Source organism: Myotis nattereri (genome assembly GCF_964212035.1).
Source record: "Myotis nattereri genome assembly, chromosome: 17".
In the NCBI taxonomy this organism is placed as follows: Eukaryota; Metazoa; Chordata; class Mammalia; order Chiroptera; family Vespertilionidae; genus Myotis; species Myotis nattereri.
The window spans coordinates 19,917,506-19,941,582 of record NC_138092.1 but is presented as its reverse complement, the minus strand read 5'-3'; the positions used below and the strand labels follow the sequence as shown (position 1 = coordinate 19,941,582).

Sequence of the window (24,077 nt, the reverse complement as noted above, 5' to 3'; positions counted from 1 at the left end):
AAATTTTAAAACCTAGCATAGTCATTAAAACATAGCCTTGGAAGTCCAATAAAATTGATGTAATTCCTATGTTATACACTCCCTACCCTATGACTTTGGAGAAGACTCTAAAGAAATCAATGGAAAAAATATCCTTGGGTGAGAATTAAAAAAAAGTAAGCGTTCTTCTATGAAAGCTTCTCTTTTAGTATTAGTCAATATCTTATTTACATTGACATAAATGAAAAGCTACTAATAAAATTGAAGACTTCAAGTCTAATCTTTACCTGGGAGATGAGTGGCCCAGTTGTATTGAATCAGGAAGAGTGATAGGATCTCATTTTAGTTGGGTTCAGAAATTCTCAATGTACATGTTACAAAACTGGAGTGCTCACAGAACTCTGAGATACTGATTTATTCAGCACTCAGCAATAACAGTCAGAATGTCACTAAGGCAGTCAAATAGCCTGTCAACATAAGAGAGGAAGGTTAGCAATAGAGTCAGACAGCGATACTGGTCAATCAGTGCACAGAATTTTCCAAGAGAAATGCTTTCTCGGGGAGCAGATGGATGCTCTAAATAATAACTCCACATCAAGTATAAATCTGGACTGTCCTGGACAAAACATTACAGTGATGACCAGTAAATAAGTCAGGCAGACAAAATAAAATCATATGGAAGAACTAAACACCGTGATGAGTTTAACTAATATTCAACAGTAAAGATTTCTGCATCAAACAATTATAGAATATATACTTTCCTCAAAGGCACATAGGACAGCTATAACAATGAATCATATATTAAATAATAAATAAATCTACACAAATTTCAAAACACAGTCTTTTCTGATCATGATACAGTTAAAAATTAATAAGAAAGTGAATACGTTTTTAAAATTCTTGAATGTCTGGAAATTAAGAACAAGATTTATGCCGATGAATAATCATGAAATAAAGATGAAATTAAAATGAAAAATATAACACAGGAGTTTAGTTATTTTGAAATCTAAATATCTAAATTTGTGTACTGAAGCAAAAGAAGAGTTGTGAAAGGAATTCATACACTTAAATCCTTACATTAGAAAAGAAGAAAGCCTCAGAATTAGTGAGTTAAGTGCTTCTGTTAAGAAGATATAAAAATTCTAACAGAAAAAAACAAACAAAAGAAAATGTAAATCAAGGCAATAAAAATGAATAAATAACCCCCCAAAAATATAATAGAAAAATCTAAACAGTGCCAAAGGTAGTTTTTGAAAAAACAATGTGAAAATTTTCTGGTAAGATTGATCGAGAAGGCAACAAAAATAAATAATAAAATAAAACTAAGTGTGAACCTGACTATAGAGAGTAGATAATGAGAAACACATTAACCAAAAACTATCAAAACTTTCTTTACAAAAATTAAGTAAAATGAATAAATTACTAGAAAAGTATATTTTATCAGATCTAACTAATAAACCTGAGTAATTAAATAACAAAATAGTAGTTAAAACTATTTCCACAAAGAAAAACCATATACATGGCTCTACTGATGAGTTATACCAAATTTTAAAGGAACAGAACAGATTGTCCAACTTTACAAAAATTCATCCAGTCAATAAAACTCATTCTATGGTACCACAAAGCTCTGATAACTCAGTAAATACATAAAAAAGAAAAATTACTGACCCATTTGACTCAAGATTAAAGATGAAAAAAATTTCTACACAAAATCTTAGCAAATAAAATACATTATAATAAAGATGACACATCCAATTGGGGTCATGAGAAACATACATAAATATGTTTATGTTAAATAATTTTTAAAAGTAATCTATCACAGTTAGAGATTGTGTGCCCAGCATGTGTGCCCAACATGTGCCCAGCCAGTGTGGTTCAGTGGTTGAGTGTCAACTCATGAACCAGTAGATCATGGTTTGATTCCCAGTCATGGCACACGCCCAGGTTGCAGGCTCAATCCCTGGTGTGGGACATGCAGGAGGCAGCTGATCAATGATTCTCTTTCATCACTGATGTTTATATCTCTCCCTTACTCTCTCTAAAATCATTCTTTATAAGAGAGATTAACATGCAAAAAATATGATCATTATAATACTTGTACCAAAAATACTTTTTTAGATTTTACATATATTTTTGAGTTTTTAAAGCCTTTTAATAAATTAAAAGGAAAGGAATTTCTTTAACTTGAGTAAAGGTATCTACAACACTGGAGCAATGTCATCCTAAATGGCAAAATATTAAAAGCATTTCATTTAAAATCATGAATGAGTCAAAGTGATTAGATTACTAAAAAGAAACATTACTAAAAAGAAACATTACTAAAAAGAAACAGCCATAAAAGGCTGACATCTGGGCTGAGTAGGGGGTGGAGGGAATTGAGCAAAAAAGAAAAAAAAGGACATTAGTGTGAGGATTGCAGGAGGCAGGTAAAGGAGTTTAATGGTGATGTATGGAGACTTGGAGTGGTGAACACACAATACAATGTACAGATGATCTGTTATGGAATTGTGCACTGAAACCTGGGTAATTTTCTTAACCAATGCCACCCCAATAAATTCAATAAAAAGGGGGGGGGGAGAATGAATGAAATTGTTCAATGGTTCAAAGTCAGGAGCATTAACACTCTATTTGGCAAAGACCTGAAGCCTATGAAGCAAAGTTGATATTCAAATGTCTTGGAAGAAAGGATAATGACCATCATTTTCCTCCTTGTCATTGATAACCACATCAATGGTAGTTGGATGACACTTTAGAGTTTAAAAAGAACTACCAAATAAGCAATCACATTTAAATCTGAAAATAAAATTAACAATAGAAAATATTATTCCCATGTACATATGAATTTAGATGAACAAATCATGTCTGCCTCTCCTGCCCCATAATGAGTTACATTTGTGTTATGTATGGGGTGGGGGAGGAGGGAGGGGGGAAGGTGGTGCTGGCATGCTGGAGTTTGCAGGTACAGGGTTACTATAGCCAATTCTTTTTTTAAAAAAAATACATTTTTATTGATTTCAGAGAGGAAGGGAGAGGGAAGGAGGGAATCACTGATTGGCTGCCTTCTGCACAACCCCTACTGGGGATCAAGCCCACAACCCGGACATGTGCCCTTGATCAGAATCCAACCCAGGACCCTTCAGTCCGCAGGCTGACACTCTATCCACTGAGCAAAATCAGCTAGGGCTCACCATAGCCAATTCTGTGCATTCTTCCAAGCTACAATCAGTGATGTCTTGTTCATGATTTGAAATCTGCCATTATGGGAATATTTACTCTATAGAAATCAGCAAATACTACAGATCTTTTGTTGTTGTTCTGGGGAATCAGTTGTTAAACATTTACTACCACATCAGTGATTAATCCTCATGCAGTGTGCTTTGCTTCAGCTGCTACCTGCCTCTTTCTCTTGCTATCTCTCCTGTCACTAGATTCTCTTTCATCTCCTTCAACCAACACTCCTTACTTTTTTCTAAGCACCATGGACAAGATCATTAGGTGTAGCAGATTTTCATGAAAGGTTCAGGGGTAGCAAAGAGTAACCACAGTGTGGGGCAGGGAAAGTGAACCATCACAGACAACAACAACACTTATTGTTTGAGTGCATACTATTTGCCAGAACATCCTTCCCCTTACTCCTCCTCTTATCTCTACAACTAAGAGTCTGTTATTCCAAATCCTTGATTTTTGTAATGCAGGACAATTTAGCTTGCTACTCACTCCTACAAACTTGTCCTGGGTATACTGTTTTGTTTTAAATCTGATCATTTTAATACTTTTTATTGATTTTTTTTGAGAGAGAGAGACATGGATTTGTTGTTCCACTTATTTATGCATTTACGGGTTGATTCTTGTATGTGTCCTGATTAGGGATTAAACCTGCAATCTTGGTGTATCTGGACAGTGTTCTGACCATCTGAGCTACCCAGCCAGGGCTAGATATACTTTTTTAAAGTTAAACACTCTTTATGGTGCTTACTCAAATCAGGGGCTTTTTCCATATTCACTGTATCAAATTTTTAGGCAAGGTCTGCCTCTGCATACAGAGCATAACTGTGCAGTCTGAGGTTTGGAGAGAAAGTGCCACTAGGGGGATGACTTGGCAAAGTTCACTGGGTCGGGAGTATGGATTTTTTCATGATATTAACCGCATGTCTGCCAAATATATGTTTTATTTGCAACTACGCAGTGAGGTATAATATGTAAAGTTTCTCTATTTTATCTTCATAATAATACTAATGATAGAGAAGATTAGATGAAAAATGTGAATGACTTAAGAGAAAAAAAAAAAGCTTTTCCTTAAATCCATGCCGTTCACTCACTCACCAAATGGCCAAGGCTCCATTGAATAGATGATTTCGGGGGAGGGGGGGGAGCTGGAGGGGAGGGGGGCTTTGATATGATGTATATGATTAATGGAAACTTCACTACCACAAAGAGTGTTTTTTCTTTAGATGAAAGTTGGATAACATTAAGAATATTCTTTGGTTCTGCTGCAAGTTGTCTCTCTCCAAAAGAAAGACAATTCTAGTGACAGTTCTTTATCCTCAGAGCTGTGAACATGGTGGAGCCAGTTCTTCCCCAGGAGCGTCAGATATCAGAATAACTGAACTTGCATTCTGTTTAGGGGACAAAGGCGTGTCCCTCCTGACAGTCTTCTGAGGCTATTTTGCAAGGAGGGTTTAATCTCTGTGTCCTTCCTCCAGTGAATCTATTCCCCCTGCTAGGGGGAGAGCAGGCCTTTTGGGACTGGTACATAGACTGACTTGACTCAATAAAATCATTCTACTTTCTTTCTGAAATAAATATATTATTATAGGAGACTAAATATAAGTAAACTTGATATTTACCTGGACTGTAAGTATAAGTCTCATGTCTCTTATGGTTGGTGTTTATTTTTTATTGATGACTCATGGACAAATCTATGTTATTGCAATTTTGGTTTATTCTAAAATAATGGGAACACTTTTATGTGAAGAATTTATTTTATAACACACACTCCACATTACTGTGTGTTTATCAAATATCACTATCCAATAAACTACTCTTCATTAACCTCCTGTTTAAGGCTTGTATTTATAGGACATCATAAGTTTAATGTGTGTTTATTTCATCTATTCACAGTTCCTGATGACGTGTTTGCCCAAAATTATATATGGAAAGGCTCTTACAACTTCAAAGGCAGGAAACAGCCCATGACCTTGACAGTCACTAGTTTCAATGCTTCCACTGGGAGAGTCAATGCCACACTCAGCAACAGCAATATGGAACTGCTCCTGTCAGGTATTACCTTACGAGCAACAAATAACGCCTTCGTTCCCATCATTTTTGTTAGTGATTTTTATACTGTGAAATATTCGTTACTTTTTTATGACATAATTCATTCAGAAACAGGCTTTCTGTTTTGTTTGTTTTTGGATTGATGCATAAATATTTCCACACAAATATAAAACTCTGGGATACCGAATAAAGCTCCCTTGGGAATATTTTTGTGTAACTAGAATGAGACATCATGAAATAGAACTTTTCATTTGAATATAACTAAATCTCCCTCTGTTCTCATGACACCAAAGAGACTGGACTCGTGATTTGCCATCTATTTTATGGTCACAGAATCATGTCTTCAGATGAAAATGTTGAGGGCACCATAAGTTAAGACAGAAGAGGTAGAGCTACAGTACTGTGAACAGGCATCAGGGCCCCACGCCACTGTCCATCTGCTTGGCCTACTCAGGTCTCTGTTTTCTCTATCTAGTGCACGCTTCTATCATTATCCTTGATTACTGTTTTTGCAGACATTCAGATGTTTTCTCAGATGTCATCTTGTCAACAGTATGCCTGATGAGGCTTCTAAAGTAGCCTTCACACTACAAACACAGTCAGACCGTATCTCAGAGGTTAGAACAGCATCTGAAACAAAATAGGCCTAAAATAGTGTCAAAGTAATGAATTTGAATTATTGCTCTCAATAAATATATTTTTAAAATATTAATATTGCAAATATGAAGTGTATATATATATATATATATATATATATGTTTAAATACCTTGACAGTGTACATATTCTAAATACAGTAGTTCCCCCTTTCCTGTGGCTTCACTTTCCATGGTTTCAGTTACCCAAGGTCAGTTGTGGTCCAAAAATATTATATGGAAAATTCCAGAAATGAACACTTCATAGTTTTAAATCGCAAGCCATCTGTGTAGCATGATGAAATGTCGCTCTGCTTGCTCCTTCCCTCCCAGCCAGGAAGTGATTCATTCCTTTGTTTAGTGTATCCAAGCTTATGCTGCTTAACCTTAGTCACTTAGTATCCATATCAACAGAACGGTCAACAGTAACCTCATGCTAAGTCACAATGCCTGTATCCTTCTCACTTCATCTCATCGCATAGGCATTCTGTCATCTCACATTCTCAAAAAAAAGAGGTGAGTACAATGCAATAAGATAGTTTGAGAGAGCATGCACTCAACGTTTATTAGAGTATATTGTTATAATTGTCCTGTTTTATACTTATTGTTGTTAATATCTTACTGTGCCTAATTAGTAATTTAAACTTTATCATAGGTATTTATGTTTTATATATATATATATATATATATATATATATATATATATATTTCTGTATTATCTGCAATTTCATACATCCACTGGGATTTTGGAAGTATACTCCTTGGGTAGATCTATCAAACATCACTTAAAAGAATTGAATGATCCTGTAAACCTAGAGTAAAAGTATTAGGAGTTAATACATATTATATTTTAAAAATTATAGATAGTTGAGCCTGGCCAGAGTGGCTCAGTTAGTTATGCATTGCCCTGTGCACTGAAAGGTCGTGAGTTCAATTCCCGGTCAGGGTGCATACGTGAGTTACGGGTTTGATGCCTGGTTGGGGGCATGTATGGAAGACAACCAATCAGTGTTTCTCCATCAGTGTTTCTCTCTCTCCCTTCCTCTCTCTAAGCATGTACTTGGGTGAGGCTTTTAAAAAATTATAAGAGAAATGCCTTTAAATTGTGACTACTGATTTATGCAACTTTGAAACACAATTTTTTAGAATTTTCTTTAAAAGTCTTATCACCAAATAAATGTATATTGCTGACCCTTGAACAACACAGATTAGAACCACATAGGTTCACTTATCCATGGGATTTTCCTTCCAATTGGCCTACGCAGTTTAAACCCGAGTTGTTCAAGCATCAACTAGCAGTTGAAGTATGCCAGTGTAGAGGGCAGACTTCAATTATACACAGACTTTCGATGGCACGAGGACAGTCAGTACCTCTAACACCCGTGTTGTTCTAGGGTCAACTGTACTTGTTCTAATCTAGAAATTTTTCTAAACAAATTTTTACAAATATAGAAAATAAAACATGAATAATTAGATTAGTTTGCTATCACTGTCTCTGTATATATCACTTATAACATTTTCCAGCAATATTATTTTTATTACTCTTATGTCTTTATCCTATTAATTATAATTTACATTATGTCAAGTTCTACTTATCATTATCTTTGTATTCACAGCATATTCTTATATATATAGGCATAATATTAAGTGAATGAATGATTGAATCAAATTTCCACCATCAGTTAATCACAAAATTGTAACTTACATATTTATTTATTACTAGAAGCCCAGTGCACAACATTCGTGCACTTAGCAGGGGGTGGGGGGGTCCCTCAACCTAGCCTGTGCCCTCTCGCAGTCAGACACCCCCCGAGGGGTCCTTAGCGCTGCATCAGAGACCAGAGAGGCTCCCACTACCACCAGCCTTGAGCTTGGCTCCTGGCTCAGCAGCGCTCCCCCTGTGGGACACACTGACCACCAGGGGGCAGCGCCTGCATTGAGCATCTGCCCCCTGTTTGGTCTGTGAGTGTCATAGTGATCAATCCTTCTGCCTTTTGGCTGATTTGCACATTAGCCTTTTATTATATAGGATTATTCCACTGAACACATTTATATTCCAGCTTATTTCAACTCTTAAAATATTTACCATTTAAGAAAAACAAAATAACAAGACAAAACATTGTTTATATTTTGGCTTCTCTTTTTTATGCCATTGCCTTCATTGACCTTCTTGAACTAAAAATCCTACTTGACTTCTCTAGACCCAGCTCAAATGCTTTTTAAAAATAAGAATTTCCTGATGACTCCAGTTTGAAATAATCCCTCTCCTTTCTGGGTTTTTATTTATCATGTTCTCTCATGTATTTTAGTTAACTGTATACGTTGACTTATATCTCCTACTTAATGGGAAATGCTTTTAAGCATTGTATCTTTATTTATAGGCTCCAGTTGCATCTAGAATACTGTCTATCACATGGTTGGCACCCAATTTATTTTAAGAAAAATATAAACAATTTAAAAATTATATTCATATTTTTAAAGATTTTAAATGTCTTTAGGGGAAGAAATAATTTTGTTTGTAATATAATGGAATGATGTTATTAAGGACAGTAATACTTAATTTTAATAGCATAGGTCATTTAAACCCAACAATGAAGATTTAAGTTGAGAATTTCAGCTGAAAGATAAAGCAAATGCACATTGTAGGATTTGTGAATAGCATCACAGATAAAACTGGCCTTGACTTGGCCTTGTTTTATTTCTTTTCCTGTCTAATCTATTACATGATATATGTAAGGAGTTATAGATAATAAAATAAAGCATAACTGTTTTTACAGGTGTATATAAAAGCCAGGAAGCTCGCCTAATGTTACACATCTATCTTATTAAAGTGCCAGCTCATGCTTCTGTGAAAAAAATGAAGGAGGAAAGTTGGGCTATGGATGGCTTTGTAAGTATAGTTCTTTAAAAGTCTGCTACTGATTTTAATAACAAATTTGTTGCTAGATCTATCATTAAAATTCCAGAAAAGGTAATATTCTAAATTTTGCTAATTATGAACATACACACATACATAAAAATGACAAAATTACTATTCTGAGTATTTTTTAAAATAAATGACTGAGTTTATTTAGTAATCTAGAGGTTAAGCCTAGGATTTTTGGATTCCGATGAGCTTTGCTTACTCTTTTAATATGAATGTGTACAGAAGCATATAGTTTTTTATTGCTCTCATTAAATGTATTTTGTCTACAGTCAGTACTATGATAAATAAATCTGAATAAAATATAATTCGGTCTTTGTCTGGAACTACTATTTAAAGCATATGCAACATATTAATAAAAGGCTTCAGAAAAATTAAGTATACCCATTCAATTTAACAGATTTAGAATATTTTCTAAAATTGTCTATGAACAGGAAGTTATGTAAATCGCTTCATGTGAGGAGATAGTTGCCATAGTTTCACCATGGAGTCACCCTGTCCTATTCAGCCACTTATGTGAATGGAGTTTCTAAATTGGGAGTTGGAAACAAGTCCTACATCCACATACTGCCCAGGAGCTTTTGTTGAAAAATAAGCATGAGAGAAAGAGCGCTGACCGTATTCTCTCAAGTAACAAGCCTTCTTTTACAAGAAGGACCTAGCAGGGAAGAAGATATATAGTCAGTCATAGGCTTCAGTAAGTTTGGTTCCTGAGGAAAAAATATCCATTCTGTTTCCCTATCTGTGCCGTTATTCATGGAGTTGGAGACTAAATCTTGTCTTCAATGCATTTAGGCTGTTTAACTGTATTATTTTATCTAGGAAACGAAATGAATGCATTTTAATATTAGAGTTTGAGCTATTATTTTCAGAAGTATCTCATTTTTAAAAACTGCCATGCCCATCCCTAGCTGGCTTGGCTCAGTGGATAGAGCATCAGACTGTGGACTGAAGGGTCCCAGGTTTGATTCCTGTCCAGGGCACGAGTAGGGAGCGAGCAGGAAGTTACCAATCAATGGTTCTCTCTCATCATTGGTGTTTCTCTCTCTTTCTCCCTCTCCATTCCTCTCTGAAATCAATATTTTAAATAATAAATAAATAAATAATAATAAAAATAAAATAAAAACTGCCATGCCCAGAGTATGATGTCTGATAATAAAGAATAAATTTTACCACCTGTGCTATATCAGACTTGTGCGGGTGGTTTGGTATGATATTTTGCTTTAAAGAGAGACAGTCAAGTTTTTGGTTATTGTTTTGTTTTATAACTTTTATAATACTAGTAGAGGTCTGGTGCACGAAATTCGTGCACAGGTGGGGTTTTTAGGCCTAGCCAGCAATCAGGGCCGATCGGGGCCTTCCAGCTGTCGGCTGGGGCCTTCCTGCTGGCACACTGACCACCAGGGGGCAGCTCCTGCATTGAGCATCTTCCCCCTGGTGGTCAGTGCATGTCATAGCAACTTAGTAGTTTGGCGTTCTGGTCACTTTGGCTTTTATATATATATATATACTAGAGGCCTGGTGCATGAAATTCGTGCACTCGGAGGGGGTCCCTCAGTCCAGGAGCCTTCGGGAGACATCCGACGCTGGCTTAGGCCTGCTCCCTGTGGTGAGCGGGCCTAAGTTGGCAGTCGGACAGCCTTAGCGCTGCCACGGAAGTGGGAGAGGCTCCTGCCACTGCTGCTGTGCTCACCAGCCGTGAGCCCAGCTCAGGGCTTCTGGCTGAGCACTGCTCCCCCGTGGTAGCGAACTGACCACCAAGGGGGCAGCTCCTGTGTTGAGCATCTGCCCCCTGGTGATCAGTGCACGTCATAGCAATCGGTCGTTCCACTGTCCAGTCGATTTGCATATTAGCTTTTTATTATATGGGACTAGAGGCCCGGTGCACAAAAATGTGTGCACTCGTGGGGGGGGGGGGGGTCCCCTCAGCCCGGCCTGTGCCCATTTGCAGCCCAGGACCCGTTGGGGATGTCCACCTGTTGACTTAGGCCCACTCCCCTGGGGATCAGGCCTAAGCTTGCAGTCAGACATCCTTCTGGTAGCCAGGGAGCCCTAGAGGGATGTCCGACTAAAGGCTTAGGCCCACACGGGAGCTGTGATGAGGAAGCTGGCGTGACAGAGGAGCCACGCTGTCCCGCCCCGTCGCCCTGGGTCGGGTCGCACACGGGACACCTGTGGGGGGGGGGGGGGGGGGCGGCCGATCACTGCTGCCCTGCCCGACTGCCCCAGGTCGGGTCGCACACGGGACTCCTGGATGGCAGCTGGGTGGGCCAGCCGATCACTGCTGCACCACCCAGCCGCCCCTGGTCAGGTCGCACACAGGATGCCTGCCACCCTGGGTTGCAGACAGCAGGCCCGGATGGCAGGAGGGCAGGCGGGATAGCGCTGCCCCACCACCATGGGTGGCAAATAGCAGGCCTGGATGGCGGCAAGGCAGGTGGGATGACACTGTCCTGTCCTGCCTGTAGTATGCAAATTAGCCGCCATCTTTGTTGGTGGTTAATTTGCATATCACACTGATTAGCCAATGGGAGGTGTAGCAAAGGTATGGTCAATTACCAGGTTTGTCTATTATTAGATAGGATAGATACATAACTTAGGTGGCCAATTGCAGCTAATTAGAATGACCATCAAGGTTAATTATTATTATTACTTAGCAGGAAGATTGAAATGTTTAAATTCCTATTTTATGTATGAGATCAAATGATGCTACCCATGTACAGTTTTTTTTTTAAATCTACACTAATAAAAGAGAAACATGGTAATTGGCGTACGACCGCTACCCTTCCCATTGGCTAATCAGGGCAATATGCAAATTAACTGTCAGCCAAGATGGCGGCCGGCAGCCAGGCACCTTGAAACTAACATGAGGCTTGCTTGCTTCAGTGACGGAGGACTCCAACGTTCCCCGCAGGCCGCTACAGGCCTCTGAGCCTGCAGTTTCAAACATTGTAACAAATATAGACTCTAAACAAAACCCCAGAAACCAGCTTTCAGCCGGCTGGGATCTCAGAGCTGGAGTTGATACAGAGTTTCGATTACAGAACCGAAACAGACCAGATACCTGCTGTCAGGAGCGGAGGCCTAAGAGCTGGAGCCTCAGAGCTAAAGCTGGCCCAGAATAAAAAAAGAAAAAAGAAAAAAAGGAGCAGTTGGGAGCTTCAGTCCCAGCCTGAAAACAGCCCTCAGCCCCTCACCCAGACTGGCCAGGCACCCCAGTGGGGACCCCCACCCTGAAGGGTGTGTGACCAGCTGCAAACAGCCATCATCTCCTCATCCAGGCTGGCCAGGCACCCCAGTGGGGACCCCCACCCTGATCCAGGACACCCTTCAGGGCAAACCAGCCAGCCCCCACCCGTGCACCAGGCCTCTATTCTATATAGTAAAAGGGTAATATGCCTCCCAGCACCGGGATCAGCGGAGCCGAGAGGCCTCCCGGCACCGGGATCAGCGTGACAGGGGGCTGCGCCTAAACCCCCTGATCGCCCTGCTCTGTTCGTGACAGGGGAAGGCGCCCCAACCCCCTGATTGGCCCTGCTCTGTGGGTGATAGAGGGCGGCGCCCAACCCCCTGATCCGCCCTGCTCTGTGTGTGACAGGGGGCGGTGTGCCAACTCCCCTATTGGCCCTGCTCTGTGAGTGACAGGGGGGAGCTCCTCAACCCCCTGATCGGCCCTGCTCTGTGTGTGACAGGGGGTGGCGCCACAACCTCCCCATCGACTCTGCCTTGAATGTGACAGGGGGCTGTGCCCCAACCCCCCCAATCGGCCCTACCCTGAGCGTGACTGAGGGTGGCATCACAACCTTCAGATCGCCCTGCTCTGTGCATGACAGGGGGCGGCACCCCAACTCCCCAATTGGCCCTGCTCTGAGCCCAACCAGGGGCTGAACCTAGGGATTGGGCCTGCCCTCTGCCATTCGGGAGAAGGCCTAAGCCAGCAGGTCATTATCTCCCAAGGGGTCCCAGACTGTGAGAGGGCACAGTCCGGGCTGAGGAACCTCACCCCCCCCCCCACCCCAGTGCACAAATTTTTGTGCACCGGGCCTCTAGTATGTTAATAATCAGCATTTACAGCATTAGACATAGCCACACAATCTCAGAGTCACTGAACCGGGATTTAGTTCTTGCTCATGTGTCTGAGGTTAGTTGTGGCTAGACCTGTTGTCCATGTGGCCCACATTCTATTAGAAGCCATGGAGTCTGTTCTGGGGCCCAGGCTGGCGCTGCATCAGCTCCCTGAAGCTTCTCCTTTTCTGTCAGGTCAGAAGCACTTGGTGACACAGTGGAAATCATGCACCTCCTTGTTTAACAGCTCTATTGAAATATAATTCACACATCCTACACTTAACCATTTATAGTGTTGTCTTCAATGACTTTTAGTATATTTGCAAATGTTCAACCATCACCACAGTGGATTTTAGAATACTTTTCACCTCAAAAAGAAATTCTATATCCTTTAGCTATCATCTCACCCAGCCATTCCCTATCACCGCCCCAGCCCTAGGCAGCCACAAATCTTTTTCTATTTCTACAGATTTCCCTGTTCTTGACTTTCCTATTCATAGAATCATATTATATGTGGCCTTTTGTGACTGACTGACTTAACTTATTATAATGGGAAACATGCCTCTTAAGACCTAGGCTAAGAACCTATATTGTCAATTCCACCCACATTCTATTGGCCAAAGGAAGTCACAGAACCAAACGCAACTCAATGAGATGCAAAATATACTTTTCCCAAGAAGGTCATTGGAGTGGGGAGAAGTGCATAAATGCTGAGGAGTAATTTAATCTGAAAACATGCTATTTTTATACTTTAATTTTTAATTGAGCATTTGCTTCTTGTTTCATCATATCCTTGCTCTTTTCTTTGCCAGGTGTTTTCTTAGCCTAAAAGAAATCTATATATCTATGTCATGACATGAATAATCACCCTTGCCTTTTTAATATCATAATTATTTACAAATTACAATTTTGATTTTTCTTTTAATGATGGAAAATTTATACAATGTTCTGTGGTTTATATAGGACAAGGAACTTTGCCTTTTATTCATTTCAGAATAGCATTGAATATTTATTAAGGCTGGGAAAATATAGCTGTGGGCAGTCTTCACATTTAATCAAATTATAAATATTTTTAGGTTTCTGCTGAGCCTGATGGAGCTACTTATGTGTTTCAAGGATTTATTCAGGGCAAAGATTATGGGCAATTTGGACTCCAAAGACTGGGTAATGTATTCATTTTCATTTTCATGTAGTTTACTTATTACTCCAGACATCATAAGAAAATAAAGTAGATTCTGTATACTAGGCACACTTACTACATTTTGAATTCTGCGTTGTCAGGACTATACATTGATCCATTTTGAGAGCCTTTTAAATAATCTCATTCTTCAAAATATTGGTTCTCTATGTACCACCCTCTGTACAGTGTGGTTTTTCATCATCTTTCCAATAAACATGACAAACTATCTTGCCCTTAAGCAAGTAAAAAGGAGAAAAAGTGATATAGATATAAAGGGAAATATTAAACTGTAAATTATCTTATCTTATCTCATGAGAACTGGAATACTTCTCTTCAGTTTGAATATTGTCGCAATTTTCTCTCTTCTTCGAGACTGCAGTGGCACTTTGAGAAACTCGTAGGGTCTGGAAAGGGAAAGTAACTTTGAGGAATGGGTGTAGCATCAGAGCTCTGTGCTCTTCAGATACAGAAATTTGCTGTGGGAGGGACAGGGCTTTGTCATTCTTATTCCCAATCCTGCTAAAATGTGTGTACACATGTAAGGGCCTTGCCTGAAATGTATTTATTAACATAGCTTTGGATGCGTAAGTTTCGGGGGGTATAACATAGCTTGGGGATATAGTTTTCTTTTGGGGGGGGTTGTATAATTTTCCTCAGTTATACTGTCTGCCATTATCTTGTGTTGTTGCTACATAAAGAATAAATTATGGCTCTAAAAATCTACTATTTGACATTTTCTTAGAAATTTAATTACTTTGAGCTTTTACATAAATATTCTGAGTCCCTGGAAAAATATGTATAGAATAAAGTAATAACTTTTTTTTTTAATCTGGCCTGAGGTATCATATAGTTGAATATAACTATCAAAAAGTGAAATTAGCTTTCTCTAAATAAGCAATAATAGTAATTAATTTCAGATAATGTCTTACCTAAAATTGTGTTATTTTTAAAAACAGGATAAAACATTAACATGATACAGTAAAACGGTTGTGTAATTAAATGCACAATGTTTCCAAAAGCTTCTCAAACACTACATATCTAAGACAGAACCTATAAAAAGGGAACTGAAAAAATAATTGTTATTTAGTTCCTCTTGACACATGTGCCATTGTGTTGACAAATCTGACTTTTCTCATTTTCTGACCGCCAGTGTCATCACCATTTACTCAGCCCAGAGTAAAGCACTATAATCCTATGCCTTTAACCTCTTTCATGTGGCACACAAATAAGTTCTCTTGGTTTTAACTCCAAAATGTTTGCCTAAACCTACCCTCTTCCTAGAGTTTTAATTCACATCTTAATTTTGTTTTATCTGGGTTGTTACTGCAACCTTTAAATTACTCTGGCTTCTGGTCTGGACCCCCTCAAGTCCATCCCACACCAGTCACTGTTCTAAAACATGTCTTATCACTGGACCTTTCATTACTGAACACCTTCTGTTATCCCTCACTGTTAGTGAGCAGTAAGTTTGAGCTCTTTGGACTATTTATGCCTTTTCAAAGTTTAATCATAGCTAACCATCCTATTTCTACCACAGTCATTTCCACACATAAATGCCTAATGCTTGTCACATCCCATAAATATGCCACCGATCTTCCCATTTCTAGGTTATTGATGGTCCTGCTTCCTCCTCCATTCATTGTTCTACTCATTCTTCAAGACAAATCTCATAGTGTATATCCTCCAGAAACATTCTTGCATACCAGCAGATGGAATTTCTCCTTCCCTTCCTAAAGAACATTGCTCATTAATTCGTGCCTGATGCATCCACTTACTTATGTCTTAGTGTTCTTCTCACAGTTGTATAAACTCTTCAGTTCAAAAATGTTGCTTATTTTTATTTTGTATCCTTTCCTGAGAAAATATCTTAAGCATAATAGGCATTGTGCAAAATTGTGTGGAACTGAGCTGAAGGAGTTTCATTATTCTATGTACATTTCCAAGAAAGAGACAAATTAATCGGTTCAGAAAATAAAAATCAACTGTGATAAATTGAGTTGATTATGTACTTATAATTTTATTTTATTTTATAGGATTGAATATGTCAGAGGGTTTAAATTCTTCAAATCAACCTCATGGTACAAATAGTAGTTCTGTGGCCATTGCTATTCTTGTGCCTTTTTTTGCGCTTATATTTGCAGGATTTGGATTTTATCTTTATAAACAAAGGTAAGTTTGTTGACTTTAACTACAAATATTCCCTAAATCTATATTCATGTTCTTTTTACTATTCTACTTCAAATTTTAATTTCCATTTTTTTTCTGGGTTGTTGCAATATCTATGTGCTAAATGTTGCCACAGTTGTTGAAAACCTTATTTTCCCTGCCTTCCTCTTCACCAACCTTATATGCACACAATAAAAATTGCTCTGTTAAATTGCACACGCATTCAACTTAACCCTTTCTTCTTTCGCCTATCAATGTCCTAGTACATAACTAGTTGTCCAAGTTATTTTTAAATTACCCATAATGAGACTTTAGAGATATGAGATCTAGGTTAAGTTTTAAATTAAAGAGGTGATATCCACTATCAGACTTATTTAGAGAACTAGGAAGAAGCTTATAATCAAAGCCCCTTGGTTCACATGAAATATTAACCAATTTCACCCAGGCAGGCAGTTGGTGGAATCCTCTAATCTTCCTGAGTACCTGCTTTTGCTTTAAGAAGATTATCCAATTAATGTGTTATATTTTGACATATCTAGTACAGGATTAAACATGTTATTATTGGTCCTTCTTGACTATATCCATTTCAGTATCCTGGTGAGAAAGGCTTTACTATGAATTCTCCACTATTTAGAACCATCACTTATCATAAAAAATATTTAGGTAATCAGATAATTAAATGAATATTACCTAAATTCATTTTTCCCAAACTGATTTTTTATTATAAATGTCAGTCCCTGTTTTATCTAAGAATGGCTTATTTAATATTACATACATTTGTATTAATTGTGATAAGCAGCTGGTTAGATCTTGTCAATATCAGATTTTATTGATGATAAAATCATTACTAAATGTTTTATAAAGCAAACGATAACAATCATTTTTTATCATTGTGGTAACATACCCACCACAGAAAACCATTTAAACCACCATAGGTGTACAATTCAGTGACATGTAGCACATTCACAATGTCATGGAACCATCACTGCTACTTCCACGACATTGTGTCACCCTAAAATGAAACTGTTCTCATTAAGCTGTCACTCTCATTCCTCCCACCCCACCCCAGACAACTAATCTGTTTTTTTTTTCTATACTGACTTGCCTATACTGGATATCTATATATATAAAAAGCTAATATGCTAAGTGTTCATCCAGGTAAAGACATCACGTAGCAACACCTGGCTTCCTCTCCCTAGCAACAACTAGTCTCCTTACAGTTTCTTCAGCCCAGGAACACGACTTGCTTTATAGCCAGGTGCAGACATTTCACACTTTAACCAAATGTCTGTGAAGCATTTTCCCATGCCTCATCTCAGTTGATCCTCACAGAAGTCCTGGAGTAGGTAGATAGGAGACTCGGTGAAATCCTATTTTCTTCTCATTAGCCGGAAAACAGAGATTTAGAAAGCTTAGAAACTTGACCCAACTGAAAAGAAGTAAGAAATGGTGGATCTTGAAAATGACCAGGTTTTCTCACTGCGCTGAAAATAGTCAAACACCACTGCAGTTAAATATTTTACCCTTTGTTCTCCCAGTGTGACTTATAATAATAATCTGCTTCATGTTGATATTTACTGCTTTGTTGCTGACAATTACCTGAAATAGAAGTTGGGGTGCTTCACTGGGCAGGAAAAAGTTAAGCTAAATCAGAAAGCAGGTCTAATTAAGCAAGTTTATTCAATATCTATAAAAGGCTAAGTTGACTCATGCATGCATGATACATATAAAGCCTTCACTGGCTCTAAATGTACATGTGTGTTTTGATCTGTCATTGTCGATCCTGAATTTGCTTCACACTTCTATTATAGAGAAAGGGCGAATAGCGATATTAAAATATTTCTTCTAATTAATTTCCTTTTAATGTGCATGAATCCGTGCACTGGGCCCCTAGTTTCATATAATTAGAATCATACAGTACATAATATTTTGCATCTGGCTTATTTTTTAAAAAAATCTTTATTGTTTAAAGTATTACATATGTCCCCTTTTTTCTTCCATTGAGCCCTTCTAGCCTGCCCCTACCTCCCACCCGAAGCATTCACCACCCTATTGACTGTGTCCATGGGTTATGCATATATATATTGCATATGCATATTATATATGTTATAAATATTTTATAGATATATATATATATATATAATCTCTTCCCACCCACCCATCCTCCCCTGCCTTCCCACTTAGGTTTGAAAATCTGTTCCATGCTTCTATGTCTCTGGGTCTGTTTGTTCATCAGTTTATTTTGTTCATTAGATTCCACATATGAGTGAGATCATGTGATACTTATCTTTCTCTGACTGGTTTACTCACTTAGCATAATAACAGCAGTGTTTTAAGTTTCATCCATGTAATAGCTTCATGAATACTTTATTCATTTATAAGACTGAATAATATTTCATTGTATGTTTTAATGTGTTCTGTTTGAATATGTCCATTCATCAACTGATGGACATGTGTATGGTTCCTAGCACTTGACTACTGTGAATAGTGCTGTTATATACATTTGATATAGGTTTTAGTTTGGATACCTATTTCAATTCTCCACATCTTTGCCAAAACTTGTTATGTTCTGTTTCCTCCTTTAAAAAAAAAAAATTATAGCTATCCTTGTGTATGTGAAGTGGTGTCTTACTATGGTTTGATTTGTATTTCCTTAATTGCTAATGACATTGAGCATTTTTCAGGTGCTTTTGACCATTTGTCTATCTTTTTGGAGAAATGTGTATTCAAGTACTTTGCTCCTTTTGTAATTGGATTGTCTTCTTCTTGTTGTTGAGTTGTAATAATGCTTTATATATTCTATTAGACTGTTAAGAGTTATATGGTTTGCAAATATTTCTCCCTTTCTGTGGGTTGTATTTCTACTCTCTTTAAAAAATAGATTTTTAAAATTGATTTTTAGAGAAAGAGGATGGAAGAGGAAGAGAGAGAAACATATCTGTAAGAGCAAAACATCAGTAGGCTGCCTCCGCATGCCTCTTATGAAACCCAAGCATGTGCCCTGACTGGGAATCAAATTGAACCAGCAACCTTTCTGTGCACCGGACAACACACAACCAACTGAGCCACACTGGCCAGGGTGTATTTCCACTCTCTCTCTGTCTCTCTTTCATGTTTTTATTGATTTTCTTAGAGAGGAAAGGGAGAGAGAGATAGAGAAACATCGATAAAAGATAACGATCAACTGCCTTTTGCACACCCCTATTGGGGATTGAGCCCACAACCCAAGCATGTGTCCTAACCAGGAATCAAACCGGTGACCTCTTGATGCATGGGATGACGTGCAACCACTGATCTATACCAGCTGGGTTGGTTTCTCTCTCTCTCTCTCTCTCTCTCTCTCTCTCTCTCTCTCTCTCTCTCTCTCTTTCTCTCTCTTTTTTATCTTTAAAAATATATTTGTATTGATTTCAGAGAGGAAGAGAGAGGGAGAGAGATAGAAACATCAATGAAGAGAGAGAATTTTAATCGTGTCCTTTTAGTACAAAAGTTTTTCATTTTGATGAAATCTGATTTATCTATTATTTCTGTTGTTACTTGTTCTTTTAGTGTCATATCTAAGACACCACTGCCAAATTCAGGATCATGTATGTTTTCTCCTAAGAGTTTTGTAGATTTAGCTCATATATTTAGAACTTTAATTCATTTCAACTTAATTTTTGTTGATGGTAAAAACTTTTCTTTTGTAAAGTTTGATGATATTTTTCTTAAGCTGTTGCTCAATATTAGCAAAAGGAAATTTCTTTACATCTTTATGGTTCTTACCTTTTTATAAAGAAATTATGCTGCTTCTGGTTTTTTATTGTGAATCTAGTTTGGAAAAAAAAAGAGAGAGACAAATCTGACTCTTTATGCACCTGGGAAGAGTAAGTGTAAGCAATATAACCATATAGGTGATGCCTCTGAAAGAAACTTAAGATAGCTCTTCATTTGTTTTTTGTTGTTTTTTTTAAATATTGTCTTGCAAAGTACCTAACAATTTTTAGTTTAGGAAAAAAGTTCAGAAAATGCATTAGGGATAGTAAAGCAATGTAATGTCAAATATAAATGATGATAAAATATAGTTTAAGTTTGTGGTGCTTGGTATAAACAAGAGTTGAGAAACATTTATTTTAATATATATCTTTTTTAGGATTTAGGTCTCAGAAACAAGTAGGGACAAGTCTTCTTCTGTTCCATTACAAATGTCAGCAAATTATGCAGTGGCATGTGGGAAAGAAAATTAGAAATAAGCATTAGTCAAAGGTGAGAGAAATAAAAAAAAATATATGAAGCAGGAATGCAAAACAGCAACTTACACCAGCCAGCCTAGACTCTATATGTTTTATTAACTAAAAACAAACTTTCAGCCCTCAGTAACTCTTTGGAAACTATTTTCATGACTTGAGTATCAGTCTAGCCTTTCTTTGAGATTGTGAAGGTACAGGCGCTAATACATAACATTTCTAAGCAAATCACATATTTCTGTCTTAGCGACACTGCAAGTGCCTTCTCAGGTCAGGCCTCAGCGTCAGTTGTCTGCTCGCCTGGAGCCCCGTCTGTTTAGTGCAGAACCAGCTCCCCTTGGGCCTTCAAGTCTCAGATTAAATTTTACCTCCTGTGGCTCCCAGTTACTTCCTATCAGAGCAACCATTTTTCTTTTCATCAGAATAATTCTGATTAGCTATTATTTTTTGTTTTATGTATTTTTAATTTTTTCTGTCACTACAATATGAGCTCCATGAGAGTAATGATTATGCCTAGGATCATGCCTGGCCTATTATAGATGCTCAATAAGTATTTGATAAATGAATGAATGAATAGTAATGCGATTTAAATTCATCATCATCATCACAATGTATTGATAATATACATACTAATTCATAATGATAATTTAACATTTATGAGAAAATCTATGATAGCCATAATATATCATTTATTTATACTTGTATTGCTCAATTCAGTACTGTATATAAATAGGTATTATGCGTAAATAAAGGCACTCAGGATTTAAAAATGACAGGTAAATTATTCAAATCGGATGTATTAAATTTATGACGTGTCAGTAAATACCTTTAAGTCACATTATCCATTAACCATGAGAACTCAGGAATATTATGTTTGCGCTCCACGCTGCTGTTCCTAGGAGAAAGTTGACGCATAGCTAATCAATGTTCTCATCAACAGGACTGCACCCAAAACACAGTACACAGGCTGTTCGGTTCACGAAAATAACAATGGCCAAGCAGCTTTTGAAAACCCCATGTACGACACCAGTACCAAGTCCGTGGAAGGGAAGGCTGTGCGATTCGATCCCAACTTGAACACGGTCTGCACGATGGTATAACATGGCAGCCTTCTTCAGAAGCTTGGAAGTCGACACACAAAACAGTGCACATTAGTTCACTGGTAAAAAAAAAGAAAAATTAAAGCACACTTTTCAGGACTTGCTGGGTCACCTTTTCCCGAGGAATGAGAGAGAAGAGTGTTTTTTTCATAAACTGGACCATAATCCTTCTTCATGTTTACCATGGAGATTTTTACAGAAACCCGCTGCACTCTGAGAGTGCTTACTCACAGTTTATTTGCTTTTTTAAAAAAGGAGATTATTCTAAAACATAAACTTATTTGCATATATTGGAGGAGCATCCATATCAGTATTTCTGTGCTTTATAAACTATATTAGAGGGACTGGGTTTTAAAGAAAAAGACATAGGGTAGACAATAAGAGCTATACTTACAAGAGTCGGTAGATCACTGACTTCTCTTTAACCATCCTGTGCTGCATCACGCCCATAAGTCTGTATTTCACACCACTCTATCAGCTGTGTGTTCTTGTTAATTGAGTCATTGTTTTCCTTATTTCCATGGATATTTGAGATTGAGTCAAGCCCTGAAATGTTTATGAGCTAATTTATGCCACAGAGAGAGAAGATTGCCCACTCTGATTTGACTTTCTAGTTTTTGTCCTTTAGGATCTTATTGCTACTCATGTTTGTATAATTTCTGCAAATGGCAAGATCATCATGCTGTCCTCCCGATTTCCCACGTTTTGTTGTGACCACCAGTATTCAGTGAGCCATGGGGGTAGTGTTTAACTCCTTGTTTCAATCAATTTTGTCATCCAGAAACCACTTTAGCTGGCAAAAATTACCTATAATAATGATGATTTTGCAGTTATCTGAGACACCAAGCTTATCATCCTTAAACAAACTTTCTAATGTTTTTGAAAGACCAAATAAAACATATTAATCTATTGTAATTAGTTTATACCATTTATATTGTCCTCCCAGTTGAGCCTTCAAATTTAGTTAACATTTTTTGAACTTTTATGTAACGAGTTAGACATATATTTGGACGAGCCCCTAAACATAATGACCAAAAAAATAAAATCTACTCTTTCAAATCGCCAATTCCATTTTTTTCTCTAAAGTTGTGGATTTACCAGGTTTCTCTCACTGTCAAATTAAGACATGCATTTGCAAGTTATTGGTGGCTCACTTACAACTGTATGACAGTAATGCCAGCATTTTTGTTTCATAGGTCATTGTCCTCCTTTAATAGCATGTTTTACTTCATGAATAAATTATGTACCCAGTGTGAACTCTCTGTTGTCGTCCCTTTCAAGTATGGATAACTCTGTAAACAGTCTTGACTCTTTGTATCATGAGACAGAGTGCCTAAGAGAAATCATTGCACCCTGAGCGCGCTGCTTGGATCTATCCCTACCACATTTAGTGAATTTCTTGTAAACCACTTTGAGATACTTTGTTTTGGAAATTCATACAATTTTCTCAACATTGTACTCTACTGACAGGATGCTGTTTTAAATTTTATGCCATCAGTTATTTATTCTTGTTTATTCAAATGACTGCAATAACAATGTTTCATTCATTAATGTTAAGGTTAATACATTTAAGATCTTGTTTAAACAATGTTTCTTCTGCGACTGGCTACTCCTCTTATATTAATGCATACACTTTTGTAAAGAAGTATATTTTTATGAAAAAAAAACTTTGTAAAAGTATGATGTAAATTTTCAGTGCAATGTAAACAAAATAAAAATGGATAATTGCTTTTGTAAAATGTGTATTCTTTTAAAAAAAAATTGCCTGACAGTGTACTGGTCAGTAAAAGGAATGAATAGCCCATATTTAATGGATGTTTTAAGTTTCCAAAAATACATATTATATATACTTAGCAACCTAGCAATGACATGTAGGTGTTTTTCTTCATATTCTATTGTTCCCCAACTGTGGCACTCTTTTAGAAGTGCATAGATTCCCAGTTAAAATAATAGTATCATAAGGGCCTTATCTCTGAATTTTTCTTGAATGTAAACATTTTAATAATACTACCTGAATTAGGTATATCTGATGATTTCTAATATTTCTGTAGGAAATTTTCTTAGAGATACTTCTGTTTAGTATGTTTCATAAGTACAAACACAGTAACCTTTTGAATAGCTACATTAAAGTAATACTCAAAAACAAATATATCTTGTCAGGATGGAACATGTAAAGTTTTATACTCAAGAAAGTTATCAAATTTCTATAAAGTGCAAATCACAAGTTATTAAGTTCAATTTTATTAGCAAACTCTTTTTTCACAAAATATATAGTGCTATCTTTATATTTCAAAACCTCAAACTCCATTTAAAGTCTGTCTCTGGTTACTACAATTTCATTTTAGAAATAAATGGTTCTTGATATAATTTTAGTTTCTGGTTTTATTTTATTAACTATATTACCTCCAGCTTTCACTCCTTTCATATCTTCTATATGTTCCCTGGCTGTCCTTAGTCCTTATTTTCATTCCTCTCTGTTTTTTTCTTTTTTCACTTTTTCTTCCTTTTTTGTTTTCTAATTTTTGTTC

General features: G+C 37.3%; 1 protein-coding gene across 2 annotated transcripts in view; it reads left to right on the top strand.

Annotated features, from left to right (window-relative positions):
- The window catches only part of CSMD3 (CUB and Sushi multiple domains 3), an 879,736-nt gene extending 856,452 nt beyond the window's left edge, over window positions 1-23,284 (top strand). For both annotated transcript variants that reach the window (XM_081111575.1, XM_081111574.1), the window contains 5 exons: window positions 5,101-5,259; window positions 8,667-8,779; window positions 13,954-14,041; window positions 16,091-16,226; window positions 21,390-23,284. In XM_081111575.1, coding sequence (XP_080967701.1) covers window positions 5,101-5,259; window positions 8,667-8,779; window positions 13,954-14,041; window positions 16,091-16,226; window positions 21,390-21,549 — 656 coding nt within the window. In that variant the 3' untranslated portion in view covers window positions 21,550-23,284. The remainder of the gene's footprint in view (window positions 1-5,100; window positions 5,260-8,666; window positions 8,780-13,953; window positions 14,042-16,090; window positions 16,227-21,389) is intronic.
- Window positions 23,285-24,077: the final 793 nt, after the last annotated feature.